The 26113-nt window shown below is 39.6% G+C and overlaps 1 protein-coding gene across 2 annotated transcripts in view; it reads right to left on the minus strand.

The window, feature by feature from the left end:
- Window positions 1-1991: 1991 nt before the first annotated feature.
- The window catches only part of aplp1 (amyloid beta (A4) precursor-like protein 1), a 57853-nt gene continuing 33731 nt past the window's right edge, over window positions 1992-26113 (minus strand). Inside the window, exons 2-17 of one of the 2 annotated variants that reach the window (XM_012862626.3) lie at window positions 19613-19792; window positions 18669-18798; window positions 16782-16894; window positions 14839-15023; window positions 14444-14754; window positions 13439-13566; window positions 11962-12036; window positions 11686-11844; window positions 11375-11503; window positions 11035-11134; window positions 7986-8153; window positions 7810-7830; window positions 7620-7678; window positions 6374-6436; window positions 6113-6256; window positions 1992-4738 (exon numbers count right to left, since the gene is read on the minus strand). In XM_012862626.3, the coding sequence (XP_012718080.1) occupies window positions 4637-4738; window positions 6113-6256; window positions 6374-6436; window positions 7620-7678; window positions 7810-7830; window positions 7986-8153; window positions 11035-11134; window positions 11375-11503; window positions 11686-11844; window positions 11962-12036; window positions 13439-13566; window positions 14444-14754; window positions 14839-15023; window positions 16782-16894; window positions 18669-18798; window positions 19613-19792 (2067 nt within the window). In that variant the 3' untranslated portion in view covers window positions 1992-4636. The remainder of the gene's footprint in view (window positions 4739-6112; window positions 6257-6373; window positions 6437-7619; window positions 7679-7809; window positions 7831-7985; window positions 8154-11034; window positions 11135-11374; window positions 11504-11685; window positions 11845-11961; window positions 12037-13438; window positions 13567-14443; window positions 14755-14838; window positions 15024-16781; window positions 16895-18668; window positions 18799-19612; window positions 19793-26113) is intronic. The other variant, XM_012862627.3, reaches the window with a different exon arrangement.

Genomic DNA, 26113 nt, shown 5'->3' on the forward strand with positions numbered 1-26113 from the left:
ATTAAAAGTAAAATCACTGGCATCCTCCCAAACATGATTACCTTGTCCTTTGGAGGTATCTTTAGAACCAGATCGGTCTTTGGACTGTTTAGAAGTAGTAGAGCTTTCTGAGTTATTTAAGATTTGAGCTTCATCTAAACCTTCGACTTGTATGTTAGACCCAATCCTAACCAAGTTATTTAAGGAGGTATTCCCTATGATTAATGCCCCCATTTTAGACGATTGGTGTGATGATTTGTGTATTGATGAACCCAGAGTCCAGCCAGACGCGATAGTAATTCTTTTGTGGTGTTTATTGAAGGAGATGGTGAGGGAATTGGACAGGCGAACAGACAGGTTCCAGGCCGACAACGTAACAGACGTCAAAAAGTGGGCAGAGTCAAAAAACAAGAGCAGATCAGACATGACCAAAATACTGGATACTCTTACCGATGAGATGAATGCGATGATAGTGAAGTCCCAGCAACAAACAGAAAACAACGAGAGGTTTAAATAGGCGGGCAGACAAGGTAGCAGGGAGGGACCAATTAACCAAAACCAGGTGGAAATAATCAAGGGCGCAAACAGGGCAAGTCTAAAGATAAAAATAAGCCTAAAACAGGAAATAAATAAAAATAAAAACAGGAAAGAACTAAACTTAACCAAATAATAAACATAAACCAGAACAGAACACTACAATTAGTCTATCAGATGACAGATGGTTCTGCTGGAAGTTTTCCTCCCTGTTAAGTTTTCCTCCCTGTTAAAGGCAAGTTTTCCTCTCCACCGTCGCTTCATGCATGCTCAGTATGAGGGATTCCTGCAAAGTCTGTCAACAAGTCAACCTTTTTCATGAGGAATGAATGCTGCTTGTCAAGACTCAATGGAATCTACTGGGTTTCCTTAGATAGGAAACTTGTTGACCAATCTTCCTGTATGATTTAATTGAATTTAACTTTGTAACGTGCCTTGAGATTACATGTGTTTTGAATTGCCGCTATATGAATAAAATTAAATTGAGCTTGAAGTGATAAAAATATAGATTTTCTTTTCTTTTTTTGTGATTTTTCCCTCCATTTTTCTGAGGCCCCTATAGCAACCACTAGCGGCCCCTGCTTCACTTTGAAAAACACTTTTTAGGCAAATCTTCAGACATCTTCAACTCCTTTTAAGGAGCTGGAAAACTCTCCAAAGTCAGCAGAATTCAGTATTAAAAAGGCAGATTCTAATGATATCTTGCATTGCACATCTTGTGAAATTTTTTTGATGAGCCAATGGATTACCGGATAAGATATCGCCTGACTACAGCATGACACACAGGTGCCCTTGCTATGCATTTGGTCACAGCTGTTGCGCAAGGAGAAGTAGCATCAGAAGTACACAAAATTGGTTTCTTTTAAAGTCCAGTAAAATTTTAGATGTACAATGAAGCATTGCTTTTAGATGACTGGAATGTTATTGAAACCTAATTGACATAAAATGTAATTTGTGAGAAATTCTAGGAAAAATAGGTATGCCATGTGAAGTAGCACAGTGTTTACAATACTAAAACGAAACATTCTCCCTGGTTAAATACAACAATACAATACAAGGATGTATTCATTTATAGTAATCTATTAGTGGAGTTTAGGAAGGGTACACAGAATCTGAGTTTCTGGACATCTTAACATCAAAAAAATGACCAATTGACCAGTTTTTATGATTTGATTGAATTTGACTTTATAAAGTGCCTTGAGATGACATGTGTTGTGAATTGGCACTATATAAATAAAACTGAATTGAAAAGGATGTAATTACCCATGATAATCTAGATTAACTGAAATAAACCCCTGGAATATACCACTTTATGTGTAATTAATGTATGTATCTGTTTGATGCATTAATTATGTGTGATTACTGTATCTTGCTGTTATTCACATTTTAAAATAATTGACTGAATTAACTTTTCATTAGTATGTTATTCCACGGATATGCACGTGAGCTAAGAAAACACACATACACAGACACACCAATGATTCTTAAGGGGTCATTCACTTTTATTACACTTTTTAATGAACTAAACCAGTTTTCATTTGCCAGATTGTTTACAGTACAGTTACACAGGAACACTTTGCCAAATAAAGAAATCTGTTTCAAGAAGTCATGGAGCATGTCTTTGGTTAAAGGTCTTAATGAAAATGAAGAACAGCTCTTTCAGCAGCAGTAACAATATCCTTGGGTATAAATTTACGTAGTTTCAACAGTTTTACATCCTGCAGCCTTTTACAAAAACTGACAATTTGGTTGTGCTTGATGCCACTGCATGTCAATTTGGATTCACATTTCCTCAGCATTGTCTTTTTTTTTTATACATGCTTCTTGTTATTCCATGTGAAATGCATGACCCTTGATCCAACGGTTTGTTACATAATAAATAAAAAATACAGAATAGTTACATCCAAAACACAGCATTGTAAAAGGCAATAATGCAGCCATTAAAACCTCAATAACATAGTTTATATTTTACCAGGGAATAAAGGGGAAGGACCAACGAAGAAGTCTAGAATCTGAATCAAGATGTTTCAGTACAAATGTGACTTGAGTAACTAGAGTATACACCATGTTGAGTTTTGCTAAATGCTGGTAGGAAACCTTCGGTGGTTTGGGAAACACAGGCAAGCTTATTCTCATCTATGGTTTCAGTAGTATCATTACAAGATTGACTGACTTAAACTGTGAACATACAATGTTTTCATTCACTAACGGAGCTGTACACTTTATACATGGGGCTGTGACTTCTCTTATCTGGTCATAACACGACCACAACCCGCTTTTTAACCCATCTGACGAGACAAACAAAATTATGGCAATTTCTTTTTCCAAGAAAACACAACAAAAAGAAAACTACCCCCCTGCTCACGCACACACCCATGCACACACACACAGACACCTTCTTGAGGACCTTTATGCAAAACTGCCAGCAGACTTAAACAAATATGGTCAAATTTGTGCTAAAGCATATTGTTAAAGACTGATAAACTCCACAGTGTGACCTTTTCTAATCAAGGTGACCAATAATCAACTTCAGAGGCTAAAGGAAATCAATCCAACACACTAAGCCGTAAACAGTTAGTCAGAATTTAAAGGGGGCAATCCCTTTTTTGACTCGCCTATTTAGGGTAGCATGTTGGTCACAAACATGAAACACTACAATGAGTCATTCATTCGAAAGAATCCTCCTCTATGAGGATACCTAGATAAAGCTTCTAAAGACTAGTATTATACAGTGTTGATGAGTTTTATTAGGTCAAATTGACCAGTATGACTATCATGCCAGAATGTCTATTTGTCTAGCTGTGACTTCATATGGTGACCCAATACCATAGCTGTGCCCTTTTGTTTACACTTAGTCGCTCTGTGCAGGATTCGTTTCGAATGATCTTTCTGCTCAAGCATGGAAATAAACAGGCTGTTACACAAAGAAATGACGAGGGCACTGGGGGGAAGTTGCCCCTCAAATGTGTCGAAGTGCGCTACTCCTACTGACGTTTACTACAGGGGGAGTGATGCATTAAAAGTAAAAGAGGGGGAGGAATCTCAACGTCTACCTTGAATACATTCAGAAAGTAGTTGCTGTGTCATTGTCTTGTGCTGGTTTTTACAACAGTCCGTTTTCAATCAGCCATGTTAGGAAAATGTTTCTCCTTCTCATAACAGCACAATGTGTTTATTATTTCCTTTTTTTTTAAACTTATTTTTCCATTACACCGATGCAAATTAACCAGAGAAATGTCTACATCTAGTAGCAGGTACTTCTTACGTTATTTACAGTGTCCGTTTGGAACATTTTTGACTCTTCAAAAGCAATGACAGGAACAACACAAATAAATACTGCAGCATCATACACCAAAGTTGTCATGCTTTCAGTAAAATAACAGACTTCGGATTACTCTGTAGTACAGCTCTTTTCAAAAGCCGGACAATAACAAAAAATAAAATGGCTAAATGATATTTCGGGTATATTTTGCCAAATGATTCTTATTTATAAGTCTAAATTTTTTATGTACCGCCAGCACATACAGTGTTTCTGTGCTACTTTGTGTTTTCTGTGTTATTTAAATTGAAACCTGTTTGTCTCATACATTCGAAACTTCCACATCTTTGCCTACAGTTGTCATAGTAACTCGTGCAGGTACGCTTTAAACTTGAATATCGGCTAGGCTGCCATTCACACTCACCTACACAGATAAATCTAACCGTGTAACAATGTCAACGAAAAAACACTACTAATGAAAAATAAATACTAATAATAAAGCATTATGCACCATTCAAAATTCTGTTTCTGTTGAGGAGCAGTAGGGCAAGTCATGCCATGGAGATAAGGTGGATGGTCTCCACAGTTATGAAATGTTGTAGCTCTGCCTACCCAAAAGGAATATTTGACTACAATGAGCTTTATAGAGTTGTATTATATCAGGTTAATCACATTATGATGTGATTAACTGGCTATGGGGAAGCACCCTAGTACTTTATCAGTTAATTTAAATATGCAACACATCATAAATCCGTCACAGGAAGTGCAGCTGGGACACCACTTTTAGGACAAGTGGGGAGGGGGGGACGACGATGACATAACAAGTGGTCAGGCATGACTTGCTGGTAGCATTCATCCAGTGCTTCAGTTCATCTGCTCAAAGAACTTGTAGGTGGGGTTCTCGTAGCCATGGTTTTGCATTTTGTTGAGCTGCCTTTCCTCCGGTGTCAACATAGGATCGACCTGCTGCCAAACAAAACAGGAGCTTGAGTTATAACATCACAGAAAAATATGCAAAGAAAGCTCACACCATCGACTGATGGCAAAAGGTGAAATATCAGTGAATAAAGGCTGGAAACACTGTATGTCAGCAACATGTTAGAGGCTTGACAAAGCCAATAAAATAATAACTTGCCAATGACGTAACGTTTTTGAGCTAATGACTTCATAACTTTTTTGCCAATAATGTTGTATGTTTTCATCTCACTGGTATAGCATAACTAAAATCCTTCAACAATCTAACAACTAGAGTTGATAATGTAATAACGCACTTATTGGACTGCCAATAAGTATAAGTATATATATATATATATATATATATATATATATATATATACACACACACACACACACACATATATATATATATATATATATATATATATATATATATATATATATATATATATATACATATATATATATATATATATATATATATATATATATATATATATATATATATATATATATATATCTATTATATTTTGCAATCAATAACATGCATAGTGAACGGCAAAGTCATCGTATTGCATTAATTAAGACACGTTTAATACACAACGGAAGCATTTTTTTGTCTCACTAAATCTTATTTACAATACAGTTAATTAACCTGAACATGTAAATTCAAAATGTCATGTGTGGATAAATTGTATTTAATCAACTAATTAAGTTAAAGTTTTATTATGATTCAATGGGCAATAGGCCTCTGTGTTACTTAATATTTTTAACCCATACAAACAGGAAGTCCTAAACTGCTCACTAAAATTCCCAGAACCCTCAACTTTAAAAAGGATAACAAACTAACAAAAAAAAATCTGTTACATTTATTTTACAGGAATAATTATGGTTCACAATAATGGTAGCACTAACAATTTTGTTGAAGTATGAGCTGTTATCTCCAGTCAGTAATTTACCTCTTGTAGACCATAGATTGAACAATCTCAGTTTGGATAAACAGAAAGCAGTTCTCATTGGATAGTCAAGCTAACGGCTAGCTGGAGGGGAGCTGGTTTCGAACAAGCTTAAATAACTCTTATCTCAAATGTTTTACTTTCACATGAAGTGGTTTCTAACAAAAATGCTTGAGGTCGCATTTAACACTGAAGAAGTGTTGGTTGGTGGTCCGATTACTAATAATGTTCCATGGTTAACAAGTCTTCAGCGTGGACTGGCTGATTTCATACAAACCTATTATGATAAAATACAGACAAAAATAAATAAAAACATATGAAAATCTACTGCAGCTACTGCATGTATAAGATGCTGACTCTTTAACTGCCTTAAAATAACATGATACATGTTATAATAGATACATTTAATGTCTGGGGTGGATCGTACCTCAACAATGCCATGGCTAATTGTGCCGTAGGGCTTTCTGCGCACCAACAGCAGGCTGATAACCATCACCATGGCAATTGCCACAGCCACTACCAGCAGGCCAACCATGGCACCACGATTAAACGTCTCCAGGGCATCGGGTTGCTTTGGAAGGAATTTAAGAATAGACTTTTAAACTAAATAATAATGCCTGTACAGACATCCTTTTGATTGTATGTTATTTCAAAGACACAAACATTTTTTTTCTAGATAAGCTCTTACCAGTTCATCTCTTGCAATTTCATTGGGCTTAACCACCTGTTTCAGCTCAGCAGAGATGTTAATCTGTAGGAATACATATTATATAAAAGTAAGAAAGCTAGACAGGTGTATTTCAGCAAATAAGAATGTAATCTAAAAGTTAATTTACTTCAATAATTCAATTCAAAAACTGAAACACATGCAGATTCCTTGAACTCTGTGGTATATTTCTGTTAATTTTGATGCTCATGGTTTATAGCTAATTCAGTTTATAAGAAAATAAGTGTATTATGTAAGACCAGTATCAGAACATCAGAAAGATATGTAATTGTGATACTACTGCAAAAAGTTGCAATGGACACGCTAAATATGATTTACTCACACTCTTTTCTTTCTTTACAACTATAAAATGTCCCCACCTCTCACCTTGAGCATTAGCATCTTGGCTACTAAAAATATACACCCAGTGCAGGCATTAAGGCCAGTCAGAGTCCATCCAACTAGACAGAAATAATAAAGCTATGCAGATTGTGAGTGCATACCACTTTGAAATATATAGCATCCCACCAAATATTGTGTCTAAGCAGTTGTTTGCAATTATGATACTGGGTATACTGATGTTGTGATGATCATTTCCAATGCTGCATAAGACCCAAAAAACAGAAACAGGAGTACCCAGAGCCAATCCAAGCAAGTAAACGTCAAACTCCCCAGGCTGAGATTTGGCCACAGGGTGATACTAATAACAACTGAACCTCTCTCTTTTATCCAAGACTGATACTGGATAGTTTAGTAGAAGGAAAAGGGTAGTCAAAAAAGAAGCAGTTTCCATGAAGTAGGTATAAGGACAGCCTTGAGGGAATTTGAAGCAAAGTCTATTCAAGAGTGTGGAGGAGATTCAAGGCACGGGACTGCGGCTAGAGGCTAGCAAGTAACGAAAGGCCAGTGGAGCTGTCAGCCAGTCTACCTTTTTTACTAGTCTTACAAATCATAATAAAGTCTTTTAGCTATATTCATCTAAGGTCACATAAATAAAAGCTTGGAATGTATCACTGTGTATATAATAAGTCGACCTAAAATTTTTATTACTGAATCTAGGTTTTGATGATGTTCTCACCGACTGAAATGCTCTGCAAAAATGTTTGAACTAAAAATGTTTTGAGTGGATATGTTCTCATATCCCTTTCTGTCAAATACACTGAGATTGGACAAACGTCACATGCCTACCTAAAGACAAATAGGTAGACTAAAATAATTCTCAGCTTACCTTGTCCTCATAGTCATACGTAGGGCCTATCTCAAATGTGGTATAGTCAAACTCATCCTCTGTACATAAGAAGAAGAGATATAATAACATTAGCATAGCAAGCTATGAAAATATGTTAATATATGCAAATTTCAGTCATTACTGCAAAGTGCACAATTCTGTGGTTGAATGATGCTGAACTGCAGCTCACCTTTCTTATTAGACTGTAGATCTGGGAGAAACCGACAAGAAGGGGAAAAAAAGCATCATTAACCCGAGTAATGGGCGAGAAGCAGATCATCATTTTACACTTCCTTACAAAATGAGGGAAAAACTAGAGGACGTTAGACGTGTGGGTGTTAGCAACAGTGATAAATGAGTAAGTACCGATGCGAGGAGGATAAGGGCGGTTTTGGAAGGCCCTCTCCTCCTCCTCTTCATCATCCTTCTCTTCCTCACTCTCAGCCGGTACGAGCTCTTCAGTGGTGCGAGTCTCAGAGAAGGAAGTGGTCATGAGCTCGCTGATGTCACCTCGCTCTGCCTTAACAAGCTCCTCTGAAGGGATGCACAAAACCCCCCCACAAGTTATCAATGCTAACAAACAGTTCTAGCGAAAATTTTGCATATGCTTAACATATGAACAAATGGCATATTCATTGTGAGCTTTTAGTAACGCATTAGAACAAACTACATACGTTCAAATTTATTCATACCGGGTTACAATTTAACATTCAAGCTCAAATATATGCATACATGCCCAATAATATTTGATCAAATATCCACCTTGGCCATCAGCAAGCTCCTGGCTTACTTCTATGGCTGATGCCTAAATTAACATCTAAATTAACCATTGCTTGGGAGGCGGGGTGGGCCCTGGACAAGTCACCAGTCCAACACAGGACAACACAAAGATTTTTTTATTTTTTTTGTATTTAATCTTTACATCCAGGAAGTACAACCATGGGGCCACTCACTCATACCTAAGGACACTTTGGAGAGACCAGTCAAGCTTACAGTCATGTTTAGGGAGTGTGGGAGGAACCCAGAGGGAATTCTAATCAGCCAACCATATTCTGATTTTTGGTTGTTTTCTTTGTCAGACCAAGGTATTCTAGCTAGCCTGTTGATGATTCTCATAGGAGATGGAGCTGGTGCAAGTAATAGACATGGTGGGATTTAAAAAAATGCCACCATGAAATATTATCCTTTTTCTGCTTTTCATAGTGATTAAATCGTTGAAAAATATGTGTTGCTGAAAGGTTTTAAGTCATAAAAATGATCTTTCAGTCCTGGACTGACAAGCCTTTTTTGAGTTAACAACAGGCTCACAGGCTCAGGCTTTGGCTTGGGAAGTCCTGCTGTGGCAGGAGAAAGCTGCGTGGAGCTGCCTGACAAAAGTTGGAAAAACCACTAAAACACAGGCAGCGCTCAGAATGACACTTTGGGAACACATGGAGGGATAAATAACAAATTCATTAAAATTGAAAGATGGTTTCGGTTTTAACTGAACGTTTGTCCTTTTAGTGCGGAGGTGTAGCTTGTATGGTTGAACCGGGTTGTTTTCTTACCAGGTTCAGTGTATCTGTGTGGCATTTGTTAAAAAAAAACAAGATCTACGTAGTCTGTGTGGGTATAAATGTGCTTTGAGCTATGAGTAAAGAAACGTCAGCAGAATGGCTGTGTGGTTGTGCTGTCAGTTTACCACAGATCTGCAGCAAATGAAGTGGTTTACTTGAAAAAAGGTAATAGAGTTGCTTTTGTTTGAGCTTAAAAGGCTTTGCTTACACCACGTTGCAAGCAAGACACAAGGCAAGGCAAGGCAAATTTATTTATATAGCACAATTCAGTACAGAGACAATGCAATGTCTCTGTACACAGTTGAGCCTCTCCAATGTCTTGGAGTAAATTGTCCTGCATATCAGGTGAAAGTCTCTCTACTCTGTTTCTCAGAGAACCCTGCTGATGCTCATTAGAGTAAACCTCCACCTCATTTCTTGCTGGGTGAATATCAGAATCAAGTGTTTTTATTGTCATTATGTAACGATAATGGAATTTTTTTAATGGAAAAGTGATTAGCTGTAACTTAGAATTGGTTGATTCTGGGTCAGCATTTAGGTTTTACTGCTAACTTCAGCCCACGTTATGCCACCTTCTGTATGCACACACTCACCAGGCCCCCCTCTTGGCACCGCAGCAGCTCTGAAATGCGCTGTGTCCCCTTATTGTAGCCCAGTTCGGGTAATGAACGAGGCAGACTGACAGCCTTGGACTGCCAGTCCATCCCTTCCTGTGCACGACTGCGTGTAGTTGCGTAGTTACGGTGAATGTGTGCGCAAATAATATTTTTTTCAGCCTTCTTTTTCTTTTGACTCATTGTGAGGTTATGGTGGAGCAGTAGGTATAATAAAGTGGCCCATTTTGTTCACTCTTCCCAGTGGCTCGTAGCTTGTGCCTTGGCCAGCAGACCGAGTAACGCACAGTTTGTAATCCGGCCAATCAAATTGCATGATAAAGGAGCCACACAGCCGTGAGAATGCTTTTTTTCTATGAAATATGTGGCACAGATCCAGGGCCAGCTTGATAGACATGAGAGCACACAGAGCAGGCATGAAAGCCACAATTTGATCTGACTTTGGATCAGATAAACAGCCAACCAAAAAATATGAATCTATAAACATCATCCATGCTGGGCTCGGGCATAAGAGGGGGCATAGCTGTTTTGTGGCGCTTCTTGGATAACACTAAATTCACAAGAAACCCCAATTTAAGCACCCAAATGCAGGATTGTTTTGAAAAATTATTGTCGTTGGCTATTTAATCATTTTACATCATTCAATTAAAAAACCTTGAAATAAATTTAAAAAAAAATCTACAATTGATTTATAGGTGGATGGCGCAAGTTTTGAAGTTAAATATTGTTTATTTTCTTTCGCATACATATCCTTATAACAGCCTGACATGTAAAATGAGTTCCCCCCTATTCGCCACAGTTTCCTCTACAGGCTGGATTAGTCAGTTCATGACTGTCTCAAGTTATTTGGGCCGAATCATCAGGGCAAGCGCAGGGATGTGAACGTGCTGCTCGCTCTCATTCAGCTGGCTACTTTGCTGAGTTTTTCACCGTAATCAATGCATTGGTGAGAGAACACGGGCTAACTTCAATATTTATAACTTTCTTACCTCAGACTATATCACACCTCTAAACAAAAGACCGGTGCAGTCGCAGCAGCAGATGCTTTTCCTCTTCTCTCACGCGCGTGCACAACACTGCTGTCATTTCCACTTGCCGCCAGAGGGGGCAATCTTGTGCAAACAACTCTGGAACTTGCGCTATGATCCTTGAACTTTTCATTCTCCTTATGAGTGAATGTAACATTATCTAACTGTAACCTTTTCCTAACAAGAAAAAACAAAACAAAACAGTAGTTTGTCTTACGAATGTCGCTGTGTAGCTCCTCAGCTAGTGTTGGATCCTTGTAAAGCAAAGCAAGACTCTGGTTCATCCTCTCCTCAATAACATGGAGATGTGTGTACACCTGCAAAAGGAAAAAATAAAAGATGTTTATAAAGAAAAGAAAAAGCTGGATCATAAATTGGGCCAACTATCTGCGCTAAAACGCATGTAAAGCCATCAAACAATGCACTAACTTTGATAGATTAGAGAGACATTCTGAAATTATTAGTTTCTGTGTCAAGAACGCAAACCCCTTTAGCACACACTGTTCTCTGAGTTTCTCCGTCAGCAGAAAGCCACCCCGCACCCTGGAAGCTCCCACCTGGAATTTCATCTGCTCAGCTTTCTGTGGGTCGACAGCCACGATATGCTGGTAGTGCCTCAGAGTGTGTCTGCGGTCCTTCTGCTCTGCGGCCATGTACCGCTTCAGTGCCTGCAGCACACGCTCAGGCTGGAAGTTGGAGAGGGAGAGAGAGGAAGCAGATAGGAAAAACACAGCACTGCGACATAGAGAAACCCATCCATTTCACTGCCAGAAATATGAAATCTAAAACCTGCTGAGGAATATTTCCAGGGCTCGCTTTTCATAAATCGCAATTTTCTGCACTCGTGTGCACACCGGGATGGATTTACCTGAGGGGGATCAGATTGCACAGCCGTCAGGTAGTTTTCCAAGGCTAGGCGGCGGTTGTTATTCAGAATGGCTTCGACTCTGGCGAGATGAGTCTCCACCAGCCTCTGCCTCTCCCCGGCGACCTGTTCCTCCAATGTCTGCAGGACAGACTGGAAGTGCTGGGAGGGAGAAGAAGTAGGAGAAGCTGATGAATGGACGAACAAGTTGAATATAAGCTCTGCTCAGGGAAACGTTCAGAATGAAGCTCAGAGGAATTTCTACATATTTCTGTCTACCTCGTTCAAGGCCTGTCGCTCTGTCTTTGGCAGGTTCTTGGACTGGTTGTCGGCCTCCGCCCACTCCTTCATGATCTGACAGATGGAACCACACAAATTCCCTTCATCACTGTGCAGTTAACAATCTCTGACCTGAACGTGCCAGCTAAATACGGAAGTGTTCGTATAATGTACTATAGGACATGCTATTCATGTTAACTCAATAAAGTTTACACAAAATATTTCAGACTTTTTGTTCAAGAGAAGAGTAAAAATACGCATGACAACTACCTTGTTTACAAAATTTATAAACAGCACACATCATGATATAAAATGTATCTTCTATTTGGTACCTTTGGTTTCCCTACAGTGGCTGAGTTTCAAACGTGTAGATGAGCAATGAACTATTGACATTACCTTTGTCCCATTAGAAACTCAGACTGAAGTGTTATGTTTTGTTTTTTTTTGCGGGGGGGGGGGGGGGGGTAAAGTGAGAAGCTGACAGTCGTGTAGTATTGTAAAGTGGAAAGTACACTACTGCTAGTCTTCATTGGTGCATCTTTAGGAGCTTTGTACGTGTACACACGCTCACACTTTTGCCCTAATTTTCAGAGCACCTTGGTCAGACATAACTTAGAGCGTCTTGAAGCATCAGTTTTCAACCATGCCACAGATTCTCAGTAGGTGTTAAGTCTGGTCTCTGGCTGCACCATTCTAAGGCGTGCTTTGATTATTTGCTGTATGTCTAAGGTTGCTGTCCTGCTGGAAAATGAATCAAATCGGTTTTCATCCAGGATCGTCCTGTATTGCGCTCCATCCATTCTTCTCACCAACTCTAAACAGCTTCCCTACTCCTGAGTGTGGAAAAAAAAAATAGACCCACAGCATGATGCTGCCACCAACGTGTCTGACTATGGGGAGGATGTTTTTTCGGGGTCATGTGGAGCGTTTGTTTTCCACCACACACATGGCTCTTTATAGTGGTTTGTGTGTAGGGCCGAACAGTTCAAGTCTGGTCTCACCTGCCCCGACTGTCATCTTCCATGTGTTTGCTGTGTCCCACATACAGCTTGTGGCAAACTATGAACTGTGGTTTTCTTCTAGCCACACAGAAAGGCCAGATATGTAGAGCACACCCCTAATAGTTGTATAGCCAAGAGCGCTGTCACATGCGGTCTCTGCCACTGATAACGTGGGTCAAAAGGCCCTCCTTGTGAAAGGGGCCCGAGTACAAATGCACTCTATGTTTTTAATATTTTTTTAATTGTAAAATAATTTGATCATTTTTCTTCCAGGTCAAAATTATAGGCTAATTTCCATTGGTCTACTGCATAAAGTCTCATTAAAATATAGAAAAGGCTGCGTTTGTAACTGTTCAATGGGTATACACACTTCTAGAAAGATTTGCAAATGCAAGTTAACGTTTCTTTGTTAATTTATTAGGAAACAATGACAGTCATCTGTCAAAACAAAAAAAAATAAATAAAAAAAAATTCACCTCATTGATGCGCTTCATCCGGCGCTCCTCCAGGTCCGTTTTGGCGCGCAGGAAGTTAGCGTGCTCCGTGTCATCCACAGGCTTCTCAAAGTAAACGTCAACCCCATCAGTGGGCCGAGTTGTGGTAACTGGGCGGGGATAACAGGAAACAGATTGTTAGTGGCTGCATGAGCAAGACAGCGATTACCCCATGATTAAATGGACAGCAGACACACATTCATTACGCAGTCCAGCGGCTCGGCACCATCATTCTTTGGTCTCTGGAGTTTAGATCTACAAAAGTGCAGCTTGCTAAAGGGGAAAGCAATGAAATATGGTTTCCTCTAACCTAGTTTTGATATGCAATGAAAGGCTTTAATTCTTTCCATTTCTAAAATGATATTTCATGAATAAGGCCAAAGCATGGTGGTAATGTTGTCTCTGGGCTTTTGCTTTCACTCCTAGATTAAATTCAGATCTCAGCAAAAATAAGCATCTATCACCTTAGCATAACTCAATAATATACCCATCCACCTCTGGCTCTTTCACTCGTTATTCTCAGCGTTGGCAGAGCAGCCAGCATGATTTAATATACCGATTTACCATCCTGAACATGCTCTGATTGGATCCTTCATGTGCCGTGGTTAACTTCTGTATTTACTGTGCACGCACAAGCATGAACTTGGCTGTGGCCTTGCTGCGGTCGTAAATGTATGTTATGCACCAGATTAGAGTGAAACACTTTCACATTAACATTTGTTGAGGTATAGGAGGTAAAAACACACTGATGGGAAGCTGAACTGGAAGGAAACCGAGCTCCAAATATACACACATGCACATGTAGCATGCAACCGTGCGCGCAACATATGCAGTCGACTGAGGTGGTACGTTTCGGAACTATAACGGCAGGGATGATGCATGCAGTAGTAGCTGCGCGGAGCGCTATTTTTACACTGTTTTTCACAGCTACTGCTCGTGCTACTGCACATGTTTCAGATACAAAAGAAGGTTGAACTAATCACTCACAGCTTTCTCCCTTGACCAGAGATGCCGAGGTGGTGGGTTTGTGGCCTTTGTCGTAGTAAAAGGAGTCCAAGTAGTCAGGTGTCTGGTCAGAACCTAACTCAAAATTGTATTCGTACTCCTCGCGGTCCTTCGCAGGTGTTGTCTCCTCTTCTTCTTCTTCTTCTTCCTCTTCTTCTGCTTCGTCCTCATCAAAGTTGTCCTCTTCCTCCTCCTCATCTTCCTCCACCACTTCATCCTCCTCCTCCTCCATGTCGACCTCTTCCATGTCCGTGTCCGGAGAGGGGCTTGGCGTCGGGGCCGTCGCCTTGGTGCTGCGGAACACAGTTCATTCACTCAGTCACTCTGATCGGGGCTCGTACCCGAAACCTTAAAACGACTGCGCGGAGTCATCTTACACAGAGCTGAGCTTTACAGCAGCCTGGGACGCGAGCGTCTGTGGGATGTCCTTTTCTTCTGTCTCTTCTTTCCCAGTCGAGCTGCTCCTGCCCGGGCAGCAGACGTACTCAACGCCTCGGAAGTGATCCCCGCATGGCAGCAGCATCCCGTAGCTGTGGAGCTCCAGGTTCTCTGCGGTGCACTCCTGACATGAGCACAGGGACATTTAAGATGTTATTTATGGGCTGCTCATTATGTCCAAGCACTCCTTGGTAAAAAAAAAAAGTAAAAGGTGCGATGAGCTACTAACAAATATGTACAGTTCTTTGAAGAAGATTGGGATTTTTGGGATTGGGATTTTATGTGAGGCGCCAACACAATGTAGCAAATGATTGTAAAGTGAAAGGCAACTACTTTTTAATTTTTTTATTATTTTTTTGCACATATGATGATCAGTAAAGTGTAGCATACATTTTTTGGCTTCCCCTTTCATTCTGATATCCCTAAATAAAATCCAGTGCAACCAAGTGTCTACAGAAATGACCTGATGAATAACTATTATAGTAATTTAATCTCAGCATAAATCCAACTGTTTAAGATTATGATGTTTGTTAAAGAACATTAGCGAGACAAGTGCATTAGGATTTGGGGATGTGAAGACGTTTTAAGTAAGTTTAGGTTATAAGTTTAGCCATCTCATGAATTGCTGTTTAATCCTCCATGCCAAACAGGAGAGAGTTCGGCACAACTGCAAACCTACCAGGACGTACAAATGGGCGAGGAGAACATTGATCCCAGAAGAGAGCCACTGTAACTCTCGAAGAGCTGTGGATCTCCACAGCTCAGGTGGGGGGGGGGGGTATCTATTTACAGGAAAACTTTCAGATGTGCAATCTACACATTTAGCCGTTAAGGATGAGTGGCAAGAGGAAAGCTTTTGTTAAAAGAAAGCCATGTAAAGTTTGCAAGTTCCCACAAGCCTGATATGGGACACAAAAATATGTGGAAGAAGGTAATCTCTTCAGACTAAAAAGGCTTGCGAGTCAAATGTTTTATGTGAAGGAAACCCTAATACTGTACATCAACCTGAACACACGCCATCGCAACCGTGAAGCATGGCAGTGGCAGAGAGGTGCTGTGGGAATATTTATCTGCAGTACAGAAAGGGAAGGCGTTCAAAGCCGATGGGAAACCAGATTGCGATAAATACAGCAGAATCGTGAACAAAAAAAAGTCTGCAAAACACTTGATATTCAGGTGGAGGAGCCTAAAAACACTGTAATACTTCGATGGGGGGATTTAGATGAAAGCGTATTCATGTGCAAGAATTGCCCGGTCAAAGACAAGAACTAAATCAAATGGAAAATCCCTGGGGAGACTTGAAAGATGATGTTCACCGATGTTCTCCATCCATACTAATTGAGCCTGAGCTTTTTTGAAAAGACTGGGTAAAAGTTTTATTCTCTAGATGTGCAAAGCTGGTAGAGACAAACCCCAATAGACTCGTAGCTTGAATTAAAGCTGACGTTTGATGCGGGGGGGACAGAATCCAAACACACACCACAGTTTAGGTTTCCGTTTGTCAAATCTTGAGCAAACCAGATGTCCTTTTCCTTCCGATTTACAAAACCAAAATAAAATATGTAGACGTTTGTCATAACATGGCAAAATGGGGAAAAAGAAGTTCAAAGTGTATGAGTACTTTTCCAAGCTTCTGCAAGAGCTAATTAATGTTGGCGAATGAAACATGAATAAAGGAATGTGATGCAAGGGAGAGTTAATTAAAAGCTGCCAACTTTATGCTCTGCAGCACCGCCCTCGGGAGCGTTTAAGGTTTCAGATCTTCACCGGGTCAGCTTTATTAAACACACCCAGCCACAAAAAGAATCACCTCACTGGTTCTAAAAGTTTCCCCTTCAACCGTAATTGCCCCGATCTTGACTAAAGCCGAACTTGTTCTCACCTCTTTTGCAATGTTGTGCCAGTAGACGTAACTCTCGCAGATGTTCATCTGCTCCTGGTGGAGAAAGCGGCATCTGTCGGGCACCAGCAGAGCCTCGCTCACATACTCGCCTTCTGCAGCAGAAAAAAAAAAAAAAAACGTGAACTCGAAACTAGAATAAAGTAGCAAATTGAAAGACCAATTTGGTGTGTTTAGCCAAAGAGAATGTCAAAGGGAACATAAATGCGGGTCATTTTGTGCTATGTTATACAGTAAATAGAATTGATTAAATAATAATTTCACATTTTACATGCTGCTTAAGGTTTGCCAAAAAAGAAACCAGCTCAACAGCCCATGTAGAAATCAAAAGTGCTGCTGAGCACACAACTCCCAGTCCTTTGTTCTAACCATTGTTGGCCTATCTGGCCCCCTAGTGGCTTTTAGTGGATAAGACATCTAAAAAAAGCACCCTGATTTTGACCAATACTTCTAGTGAAGCTCAACAACGTTGCAGTTGTAATCAGCAAATTAGAATGTTATTGACAAGTTAATTTGTTTCAGTAAGTCAGTAATCAGAGTGGAGCGAAACACATTTTGTAGATTAATTGCACACAGAACAATGTCTTGAAGCCTATCATTAACTTAAACTTTTGAAGTCTAAAAGTTTTTTGGACAGGGAATGGGCAGGTGTCAGCTTTTCACGGTATAACTCTTCTCTAATCCCCAGTCGGTCGAGGCAGATGACCGTTCATACTGAGCCCGGTTCTGCTGGAGGTTTTTCCTTCCCGCTAATGGGTGGTTTTTCTTTCCACTGTCGCGTCATGCTTGCTTGGTATGAGGGATTGCTGCAAAGACATGGACAACGCAGATGACTGTCCCTGTAGCTCTAGGCTTCTTCAGGAGGAGTGACTGCTGCTTGTCAAGACTTTGATGCAATCAACTGGTTTCCTTATATAGGAAATTTTTTGACCAATCTGTATAATCTGACTCAATCTGTATAATATGATTGAATTTGAAAAAGTGCCTTGAGATGACATGTTTCATGAATAGGCGCTATATAAATATAATTTGATTGAATTGAGAAAAAATACCACAGATTTATAGTTTCACAGTTTTATGTTATTTACACAGATATTAAAAAATAATAATATAAAGTAACTTAATTCCTTTTATCTAACACAAAAAAGCAACAGTTATTTAAATTTTCTTAATTACTACAAGCCAGGGAAAACTGTAGAAGCCTTCATTTAGCCAGCAGACTAGGCAGTGCTCAGCAGCACGTGGGAGACGGGTGTTACTGGATCGTTTTGCTCCACACAGCCCAGTGAAAACTTCTTTCACCCTAGGCCTCTTTCTGTTCTCTAAATTATTCGGAAACGATGAAATGAAATTCCATACTTTTAGCATTAAGTACAGGTCAATCGGTTTAATACATAGACTTGCTTGTTGGTTGCACTTTATGTTCAACAAGGATTGATGCCCAAATGAACTAAAAGCTGTTCTCTTGAATAATATTCTGATTAATAGAAACATTAAAAATTCTTGTTTAAAATAGTCCTTGTTTACAAACATCCTTATTTAGAAGCCATTTTTGTTGCTTGTGGTTAGTGCAGAGAAAAGTCAAAATTGCAATTTTGGTTGAAACATATCGTAGGCAGAACGCAATAATTTCTGCACCGAGTTTAGATGCTTTGGGTCTTTTAGCAACTAATCTGCACAGCGAGGAAACAAGTTGATTTATTGTTTGTATATGTTTAAAAAGACATGATAAATTAAACTGGAAGAAAAAAAATCGCATTTAAATCACAATATTAAGAAAAAAAATCGCAATTAGATTATTTTCCAAAATCGTTCAGCCCTAATTTAGCGTGTGTTGAATTTCATGCCCTTGAGATGATCCTTTCTTACCCAGACAGCGGTAGGGCAGGACGATGAAGGGGTGCGTCTGACAGTGGCCCAATCCTCTCTTACACCAGGCGGTGATGGTGACGGGTCTTTTAGACTCCTCTATGTGAGAGATTGGAAGCGCTGGGTACATCTGGACGGTACATGTGCATGCAGAGACGCCAAAGACACAGAAACAGATTGGTAGGCGGACAGAACGGAAGGGGATTCAGACACGGAAACCTTTTTAAAGTAAGGGGTGGAAGATAAGTTCTGGGATCAGAGAGGAGGAGGAAGAGAAGGGAGAAAACTGACAGGGGAAACATTCATCCAGCGGGTTTTATAATTACATGATAGCTCTTTGTTTCAAATACATTAGAAACACCTGACTAGAGGTATATATCACGATAAACATTTCAGCACTTTCAATTTAATGTGTTTTTCACTTAAAACGTAGCTCTCACGTTGGGGTTTAATAGCAGCAGCTATGTAAATAGCTCGGTCTAGATGCAGGCTTAAATGCTATCTGCTTGAATGCAAAGGATAAAAGCAAAGCTTCGTGTAAAAGGCACTGCAGATGCATTATGTGTCAGATAATCCCATTAGAGGCCTTTCAGCTATATGGATGCCATCTGCAGCGGATACGCCTGTTTTGGCCTCCAGGTGGCGTCTGGGTGCCTTTGCTACAGCACTTCAAATCGACATGCTTAGAGGAGGAGTGTTTCAGGATCATGTGTGCCAATTACAACACACATATAGTTATAGGTAACAAGAGGAGGAAAGGAGGATGGTGGCACAAATGAAATATTGAAATATTTCAGCACACTGCCATCTCTTCACTATATATGTTTAATATATAGATTTTATGGGGGAGGTTTTAGACAAACCAAAACAGAACAAATGTAACCAGCTGTGTGATTTTATAATAATGCTTTTTTTTTTTTAATCTTCTGAGTTCAGATCCCTACCTCCTGACAGTAAGACAGGATTTCGTTGGGCTCTTTGAAGCAGCCCTGACGGCCCTGAGGGTCTGGCTCCCACTGGCCGGTCTGTATGTTCATGTGCAGGAGCTGTCGGCCGCAGAACATGGCGATCTGTGGCTCTGCCAGCTGGGGGCCCGGCCCGTTCACTTCGGCCATGGCAAGAGCCTGGAAGAGCGGAGGGGAAGAGAGGAGAAAAGAGTTAACGCCAACACAGCAGGGGACGTTATTGAATATGAAGCTGATTCAGGGCGGATAATTTCAGCACTTTCTGACATTGAAAAAGCCTGAGTGCAAGACTGAGAGGAGGTGGAAGATCGAAAAAGCACGTGAGCATAATGCACAGGAGAATCGACTGGAGCATATGTGGATGGCTTTGAAAAAAAAAACAGCAAACCTATGATCTCAAATAGGTAACCAGAAACTGGTCAATTTTCCGTCGGAACTGCACTGACCAATCAGAAACTAAAAAATACAGTCCTTTTCTGATAAACGAAAGCGTCATTCTTTAGTGTGGATCTTTTACTGAACTAAGAAGGTTCAAAGTTTTCTATATCATTAATATTCTTGAAATAAGTTTCACTTTCACAAACTTTGGTTTTTGTTTATTGCCTCTACAGACATAAACGTTTATTTGGCAAGGGTAAAACTGTTAATCACAAAAACTTCTCTGAGCTCTAATCCAACGCTGCATCTTCATCAGGTATCTTCTGCTGATGATGGTGTCATTTTTGTGTCATTATAAGTAGAGATGCAGGTTTTTTAAAGCTGATACCGATAATTTTGACATCAGCCTAAACATCCCCGATATGTGGTGCCGATTTTTTGGGGTCGGTTCTTGAAGCCGGTATTGCTTTTTTTCCCCCCATTTACATGATAAAAATGACACAATGATAACAAATGTCACACAAGTCTCAAATGAAAAAAAAATAAACATTTAATAACAAAACAAACAAAACATATTAACAATGCACAGCAAACAAAGAACATTTAAATATATAATGATAAAAACAAACTTAACGCCTAAATGTTTGTGCACTTTATGCAGCAACTGACCTTCCTGTAAATAATATATGTAAACTGCAATACAACAAAAAATAAATAAATAAAAAGAAATGTGAACAATCTGAACCTGAGTATGCTAAAGGATCGGTGAACGCATGCACGTACCGGCCAATGCTGGAAGAAGAAAAAAATAAAAAAATAAAAAAATATCGGCCGAAAATATTGGCCGGCCAATGTATAGGTTGACCTCTAATTATAGGGGTGTGCAGATTTCTCTGACAGTATCATGTTTTGTGCCCAGCTGATTTTTTTGTTAAGTCTGGAGATTGGCTGCATGGATGTGTTCACACACCACCAGACAGGTCAGAAATGTGACTTTTTTTTCCATCAGTGAGAGCGCCACACCAAGCTCCACCAATTTCCACGTTTCTGAGAGAAAAAGACCAAACGTTAGCTACTGTACATCAAGTATCAGTGATTTGTTTAACACAAAGAAAAAGCTCAGGGATGTAATAGGTTTTTTTTAAAAGGAAACTAATATCTAAAATCTGCAGTACATTCGGGCTGTAATAGAGCTCAACAGAGCAAGACTCGGCAGATAACAGGAAGGCTAAATGAAGCACGGCAAAGTTTCTCTGTCTCACCCTTTGGAGCTGTCGACCTGTCTGTCATGGAAGATGCTGGATTTGGAAATGTTGGTGGCCTTTAGGAGAACTCCCTTAATTAAGGTAAATGCCTATATTATAAACAAAATACACATGGAGAACGCTATTTAATAACCGTGCTAATTGCTAATAAAAGATGGTAAAGACAATCGGAAAGTGAAACCAGAGAGAAAGGGAGTTACGCTTTTTGGCAGGATTAGCTTGATTTGCCCTGATCGGCGCCTGGCAGGAATCCTATCTGTTTTCAATCAGTAAATGCAAAAAAAGTGTACAGGAACACAACAAAGACTGCTCCCATCCACGATTTCCCTGGCCTTCCTCCCCTGGCCTTGTAGGAAGCTGTTATTGATTGTGGGAGATGTTGCCTCAGCCTGGGGGAGGGCTCAGGGGAGCCCGCACAGAGGAACAAACATCGGCTAGGTCTGGGAGTCAGGTGTTAATACAAGCTCATTGACCGAAGCGCCACTTCACTACATTAACACACAGCACAGAGACAGAGGGAGCCAGGGGAGGAATAAAGGAAGGGAGGGGCAGGATGGCTCTATAAACACAACACAAGGACTTTCTCTTCTTTACCAGACAAAAACAAGAGTTTGGGCAGAGCCCCCGAGCATCATTAAAATAAAGCATGTTCCATGTTCGGTTTGATGCCCGAGATACACGTCAACCATCACAATTGAGAATATCTGTGAGGTTCTTTGGTACAGCAGCATTCATGTTGGACAATATGTTACATTGTTAACTGTCCAACCCTGAAATACACCCCCCCCCACCCACAAAAAAGAAGGCACCCCGCATTGCCCAGAGCCAGTGTTCGGCTCGTGTCCTTTTCATCTGCACTGACAAGCAGGGAGATAGACCTTCTGACGACAGACAAGACGAGCGACGCAGCGCCAATTAGAAGCAAGAAGCCTGCAGGGAAGAAATCGAGGAGAAGAAATAGGGGAGTGTGACGTACGATCAAAGGAAAAGCCCTGCTTGGGCCGAACAGAGCTAAAGTGTTTGAAGTCCTAATTAAAATTTATACGGGCTAAAATAAATATTTAAAACCCTGGGAGTAAAATGTACAATAAATACAATAAGCCCTCAGCGGTCTATACATTCTAATTAAACTAAAAGGAGTTTATGTTTCTGCATGCCTTAGCATATTTATTTATTTATTTTTTATTTCTAAACTACTGATTTGCTTTTTGAAACGACCCACTGTTTTCCCAAAGCACATCAAGGATTTTGGGTTTTATGGTTGCATAATCTGTTTCGTAACACTTGCAAAAGCGGATGTTTGCAAAGTTGTTGTTGATTTCATGTTTAAAAAAAAAAAAAAAAAAAAAAAACCCTGCCAGGGTCATATGCTGCACACAATCTTACGTCTTCTGCTTTGAGTAAGACAAATGATTTTCATCTACTGCATTGTCTCCCGTTCCTTCGCTGTACCATTTTTCATCCATTCTGCAGCTCTGGACTTAAAGCTAGCTTTTTTTTTAAATATTTCCAGTAAATTAGGACCTAGGGTGTTCTCAAGTCAATATTCAGTGCCTGAAAAAGCATACAATAAAAAAAAAAACAGATCATGAAGAGATGTTCATCTTTAAAACTGTCAATTATATCTGGACCGTGTTTTAGGTCAAAGTGACCAAAATCCATATAAAGCAACAGCATAACAACTTTGAGCAAAAATCTCCTGATTTTACAGTGTTAACAAAATGTTAATTAATGATGGTTGGAATAGGGTTTACTTTAGTTATGTTGCAGCTTTGTTTCTGTACAGCGTACATCATAAATTCAGATGGGTTTTGTTTAATTTATTGTTTTGTTTTGTATTTAATGATAACTTGGTTAAAATCGCTTCCTTCTTGTGCTTCAAACCTGGGTTAATACCAACGGTTGCTCACCTGTTCTGCACTTGTCATTCGTTTCTCAGCCTGTATATCCTGCCTGGGAATTGCTCCACGCTGTTATATTACATTGTGTGTTTGTTCAGTCTCCTGTATTGTTTATTGGAGTACTCCGTCATCCCCCTGTCTCCAGTGTGCTCTGCATCTGGGTCATTGACGTCGTTCGCACCAATTCCTGACAGATTGGGTTTGTTATAGACATGGTTGAATTGGATCTTTGAGCCTCACGCTGAATGGAAACACGAGCACAGTGTGCTGTCTGCGTCTATCGGGCACTGCATAATTTTCAATATTTCATGGTCAGATGAAGATTTTGCTCTGTTTTGCTTGTATAACACTGTGTAGTCAACTTTTCTTGCTGACTTGTTGATGAGAGGTTGCTTTGCGGGAAAAAGTGAATTGTATTTTCCTTCGATTTTCAATATGTTTGTAGTACAAGTAGCCCTGCGATAGACTGGCGACCTGTCCAGGGTGTACCCCGCCTGTCGCCCATTGACAGCTGGAGATAGGCACCGGCACCCCTTGTGACCCCACAAAGGGGTTGGACATGTTAGATAATGGATGGATGGATGTAGTACAAGTAATACATGCATTTGGAAATAGTACTCTCAATGTGTAAGCTCTTAGGTTAATACATTTAGTTATCTTGTTCTCTGAGCTTAATCCTATATTTAGCAAGCGCAATGACAAACCTTAATGACGTGTAAAAGGAATATTTAGACATTTTATTATCGCATACCTCAAGATTTATAATTAAAATTGCAGTTTTCAGTTATTTAATTATATTTTTCTTTATTTAAGGACATCAAGAACTGATTAGAGATAACTCTTCTGAAAACACTGCTCTGAGAAAACCCTGCTGAAGCTCAAATAGTCCATCTGCTGGGCTAATGCCTCCACAGATACCTCTCTCTGCATCAGAGAAAGGTCAGTGCCACAAAGACAAATAAATAAAAAATAAATAAATAAACTTCCGGATATTTGAGAAGATAACACGGCAGCTCCAGCGCTCTCTTTCTGCCAGCTCTCCACTATAGCACTTGCAGAAAATCAATGCTGAGCGACTGCAACTGTATCGCCACCTTTCTCCTGAATCAATATCAGTCCATCAGGAGCCCGAGACCCTGACCTCCAGTCCAGCCCTGCGAGGCTAGATTGGAGGTCTCAAGCCAGATCAGAAACAAGATTAGCTCCCCCTGTTGTGATAGTCTCTGATAACACAGTATCTAATAAGAAATACTGTAAATGTGCCTCTTTTGATTAATGATGGTGGATATGGTGTTTGGGAGCCTATGCTTTTAATTCAGACTGAATTATAAATAGCTGAAGGATGGATTGGAATGTGTTTCGTTGAATTTCAAAACTTTTTTCTTACACATCGCTTATAGCAGATTGGCCAGATTGTAGACCTCCAGTGAGCAAAACAATACAAAAAAAGGTAAAACGTTGTAGACTCCAGTAGGAATCTGGAAATACCAGGCTTAAACTTGAATCATAGATTTGCTTCTCTATGTCAAAGATTTTAGAATACCATATGAAAATGACTATTATTATTATTATTATTTTTTTTTTTTTTTTTAAATAAACAAAATATATAAGCCAAAAGAAAATAAATAAAAGATCCAACCCTAAACTGAAACCAAAAATGAAGCCAAAACAGGAACAAAAACATGGGAACAGATGCATCAGTCAGACATTTTCAGACAGTTTCTGATCTTTAGTTGATACCTCTGACCTGTTGACACTGATCTTATCTATGCCATGATTTAGGTTTTTGTTTGTTTGTTTTTGACTTTTATAGAGTTACCTAGATTCAGCTCTGTCGCGTCACAGCCACAAAAAAAAAAAACCCTCCAATTAGCCCAGTCCACTCCTCAGTCACCAGTCATTAGCCCAGACCAGTTCCACCTGCTGCCACTAATCAGTTCCTACTCTGCTCACCTGTTCCCCAGCCTCCATATACCTGCCTCACTCACCCACTCACTGCCACATCGTCTCATCACTGCACTCGTGATCTGCTGCCGTGGCGGTTTCAGTTCTTGTAATTTTTTTTTTTTTTCTAAAAACTAAACTGAGATACTATGAATGGAGTAGATACAAACACATACATTGATCAATTAAGTTTTTATTTACACTATGAGCAGAGGGAGCCTCTCTCTGTCATGGGGGATACATCTCACTGTAAAACAGCATTCTTATATATATATTTTAAAATATATATTTTAATATATTTTAACAAAACAAAATGACAAGACTGTTCAAAAGTTTAAAGTATTTTTTTTAGCATCTTATGTTAGTAATTAGTCCAGCTAGCTCACTTAGTACTACTAAAAAGATACCTAAACTAATATTGGACAGAGGTTGAACGCTTAAATGGGTAAAAAAAAAATAGTATTTTGCTGAACTCCTCTACGAACCTTTCGTAGAGGTGGCCAGATGGGGCCATTTAAAAGCTTGGGGTGGCACATTGAAACTAAAAGCCATATTTCAGGATTTTATTCTACTGTTGTAGTAACGCTGCCTGTAGAAAACTATTTTAAATACTTAAGTACTAACATCTTTTGGTTTATTGCTTGATTTTTAATGTTACTAATGATCTAATATGCATAGACCAATAACAGTACAATTAACATTTTGAGTTGAACAACAATTCCTTGTTATTGTGTAATTATATTAGGAATTAGGTGTACATTTATTCATTTATTGAAAAACAAAACAATTACTGGATACAAATAAAAGCGTGATAGAAGGTCAAGAAGAGCAGCTGCCTTGCTGGCTGTGCATAATCGGATTAAATGCTAAACTGATGCTACTACAATTTACACTGGCTAGTGGGGTGGTGGCCACCCCTGGCCACCACCTGGTGGCGCCACTGCAGTAGTGCAGTGGATAGCGCTGTTGTTGTGCAGCAAGAAGGTCCTGGG

The sequence above is a fragment of the Fundulus heteroclitus genome, chromosome 3 (assembly GCF_011125445.2).
Source record: "Fundulus heteroclitus isolate FHET01 chromosome 3, MU-UCD_Fhet_4.1, whole genome shotgun sequence".
In the NCBI taxonomy this organism is placed as follows: Eukaryota; Metazoa; Chordata; class Actinopteri; order Cyprinodontiformes; family Fundulidae; genus Fundulus; species Fundulus heteroclitus.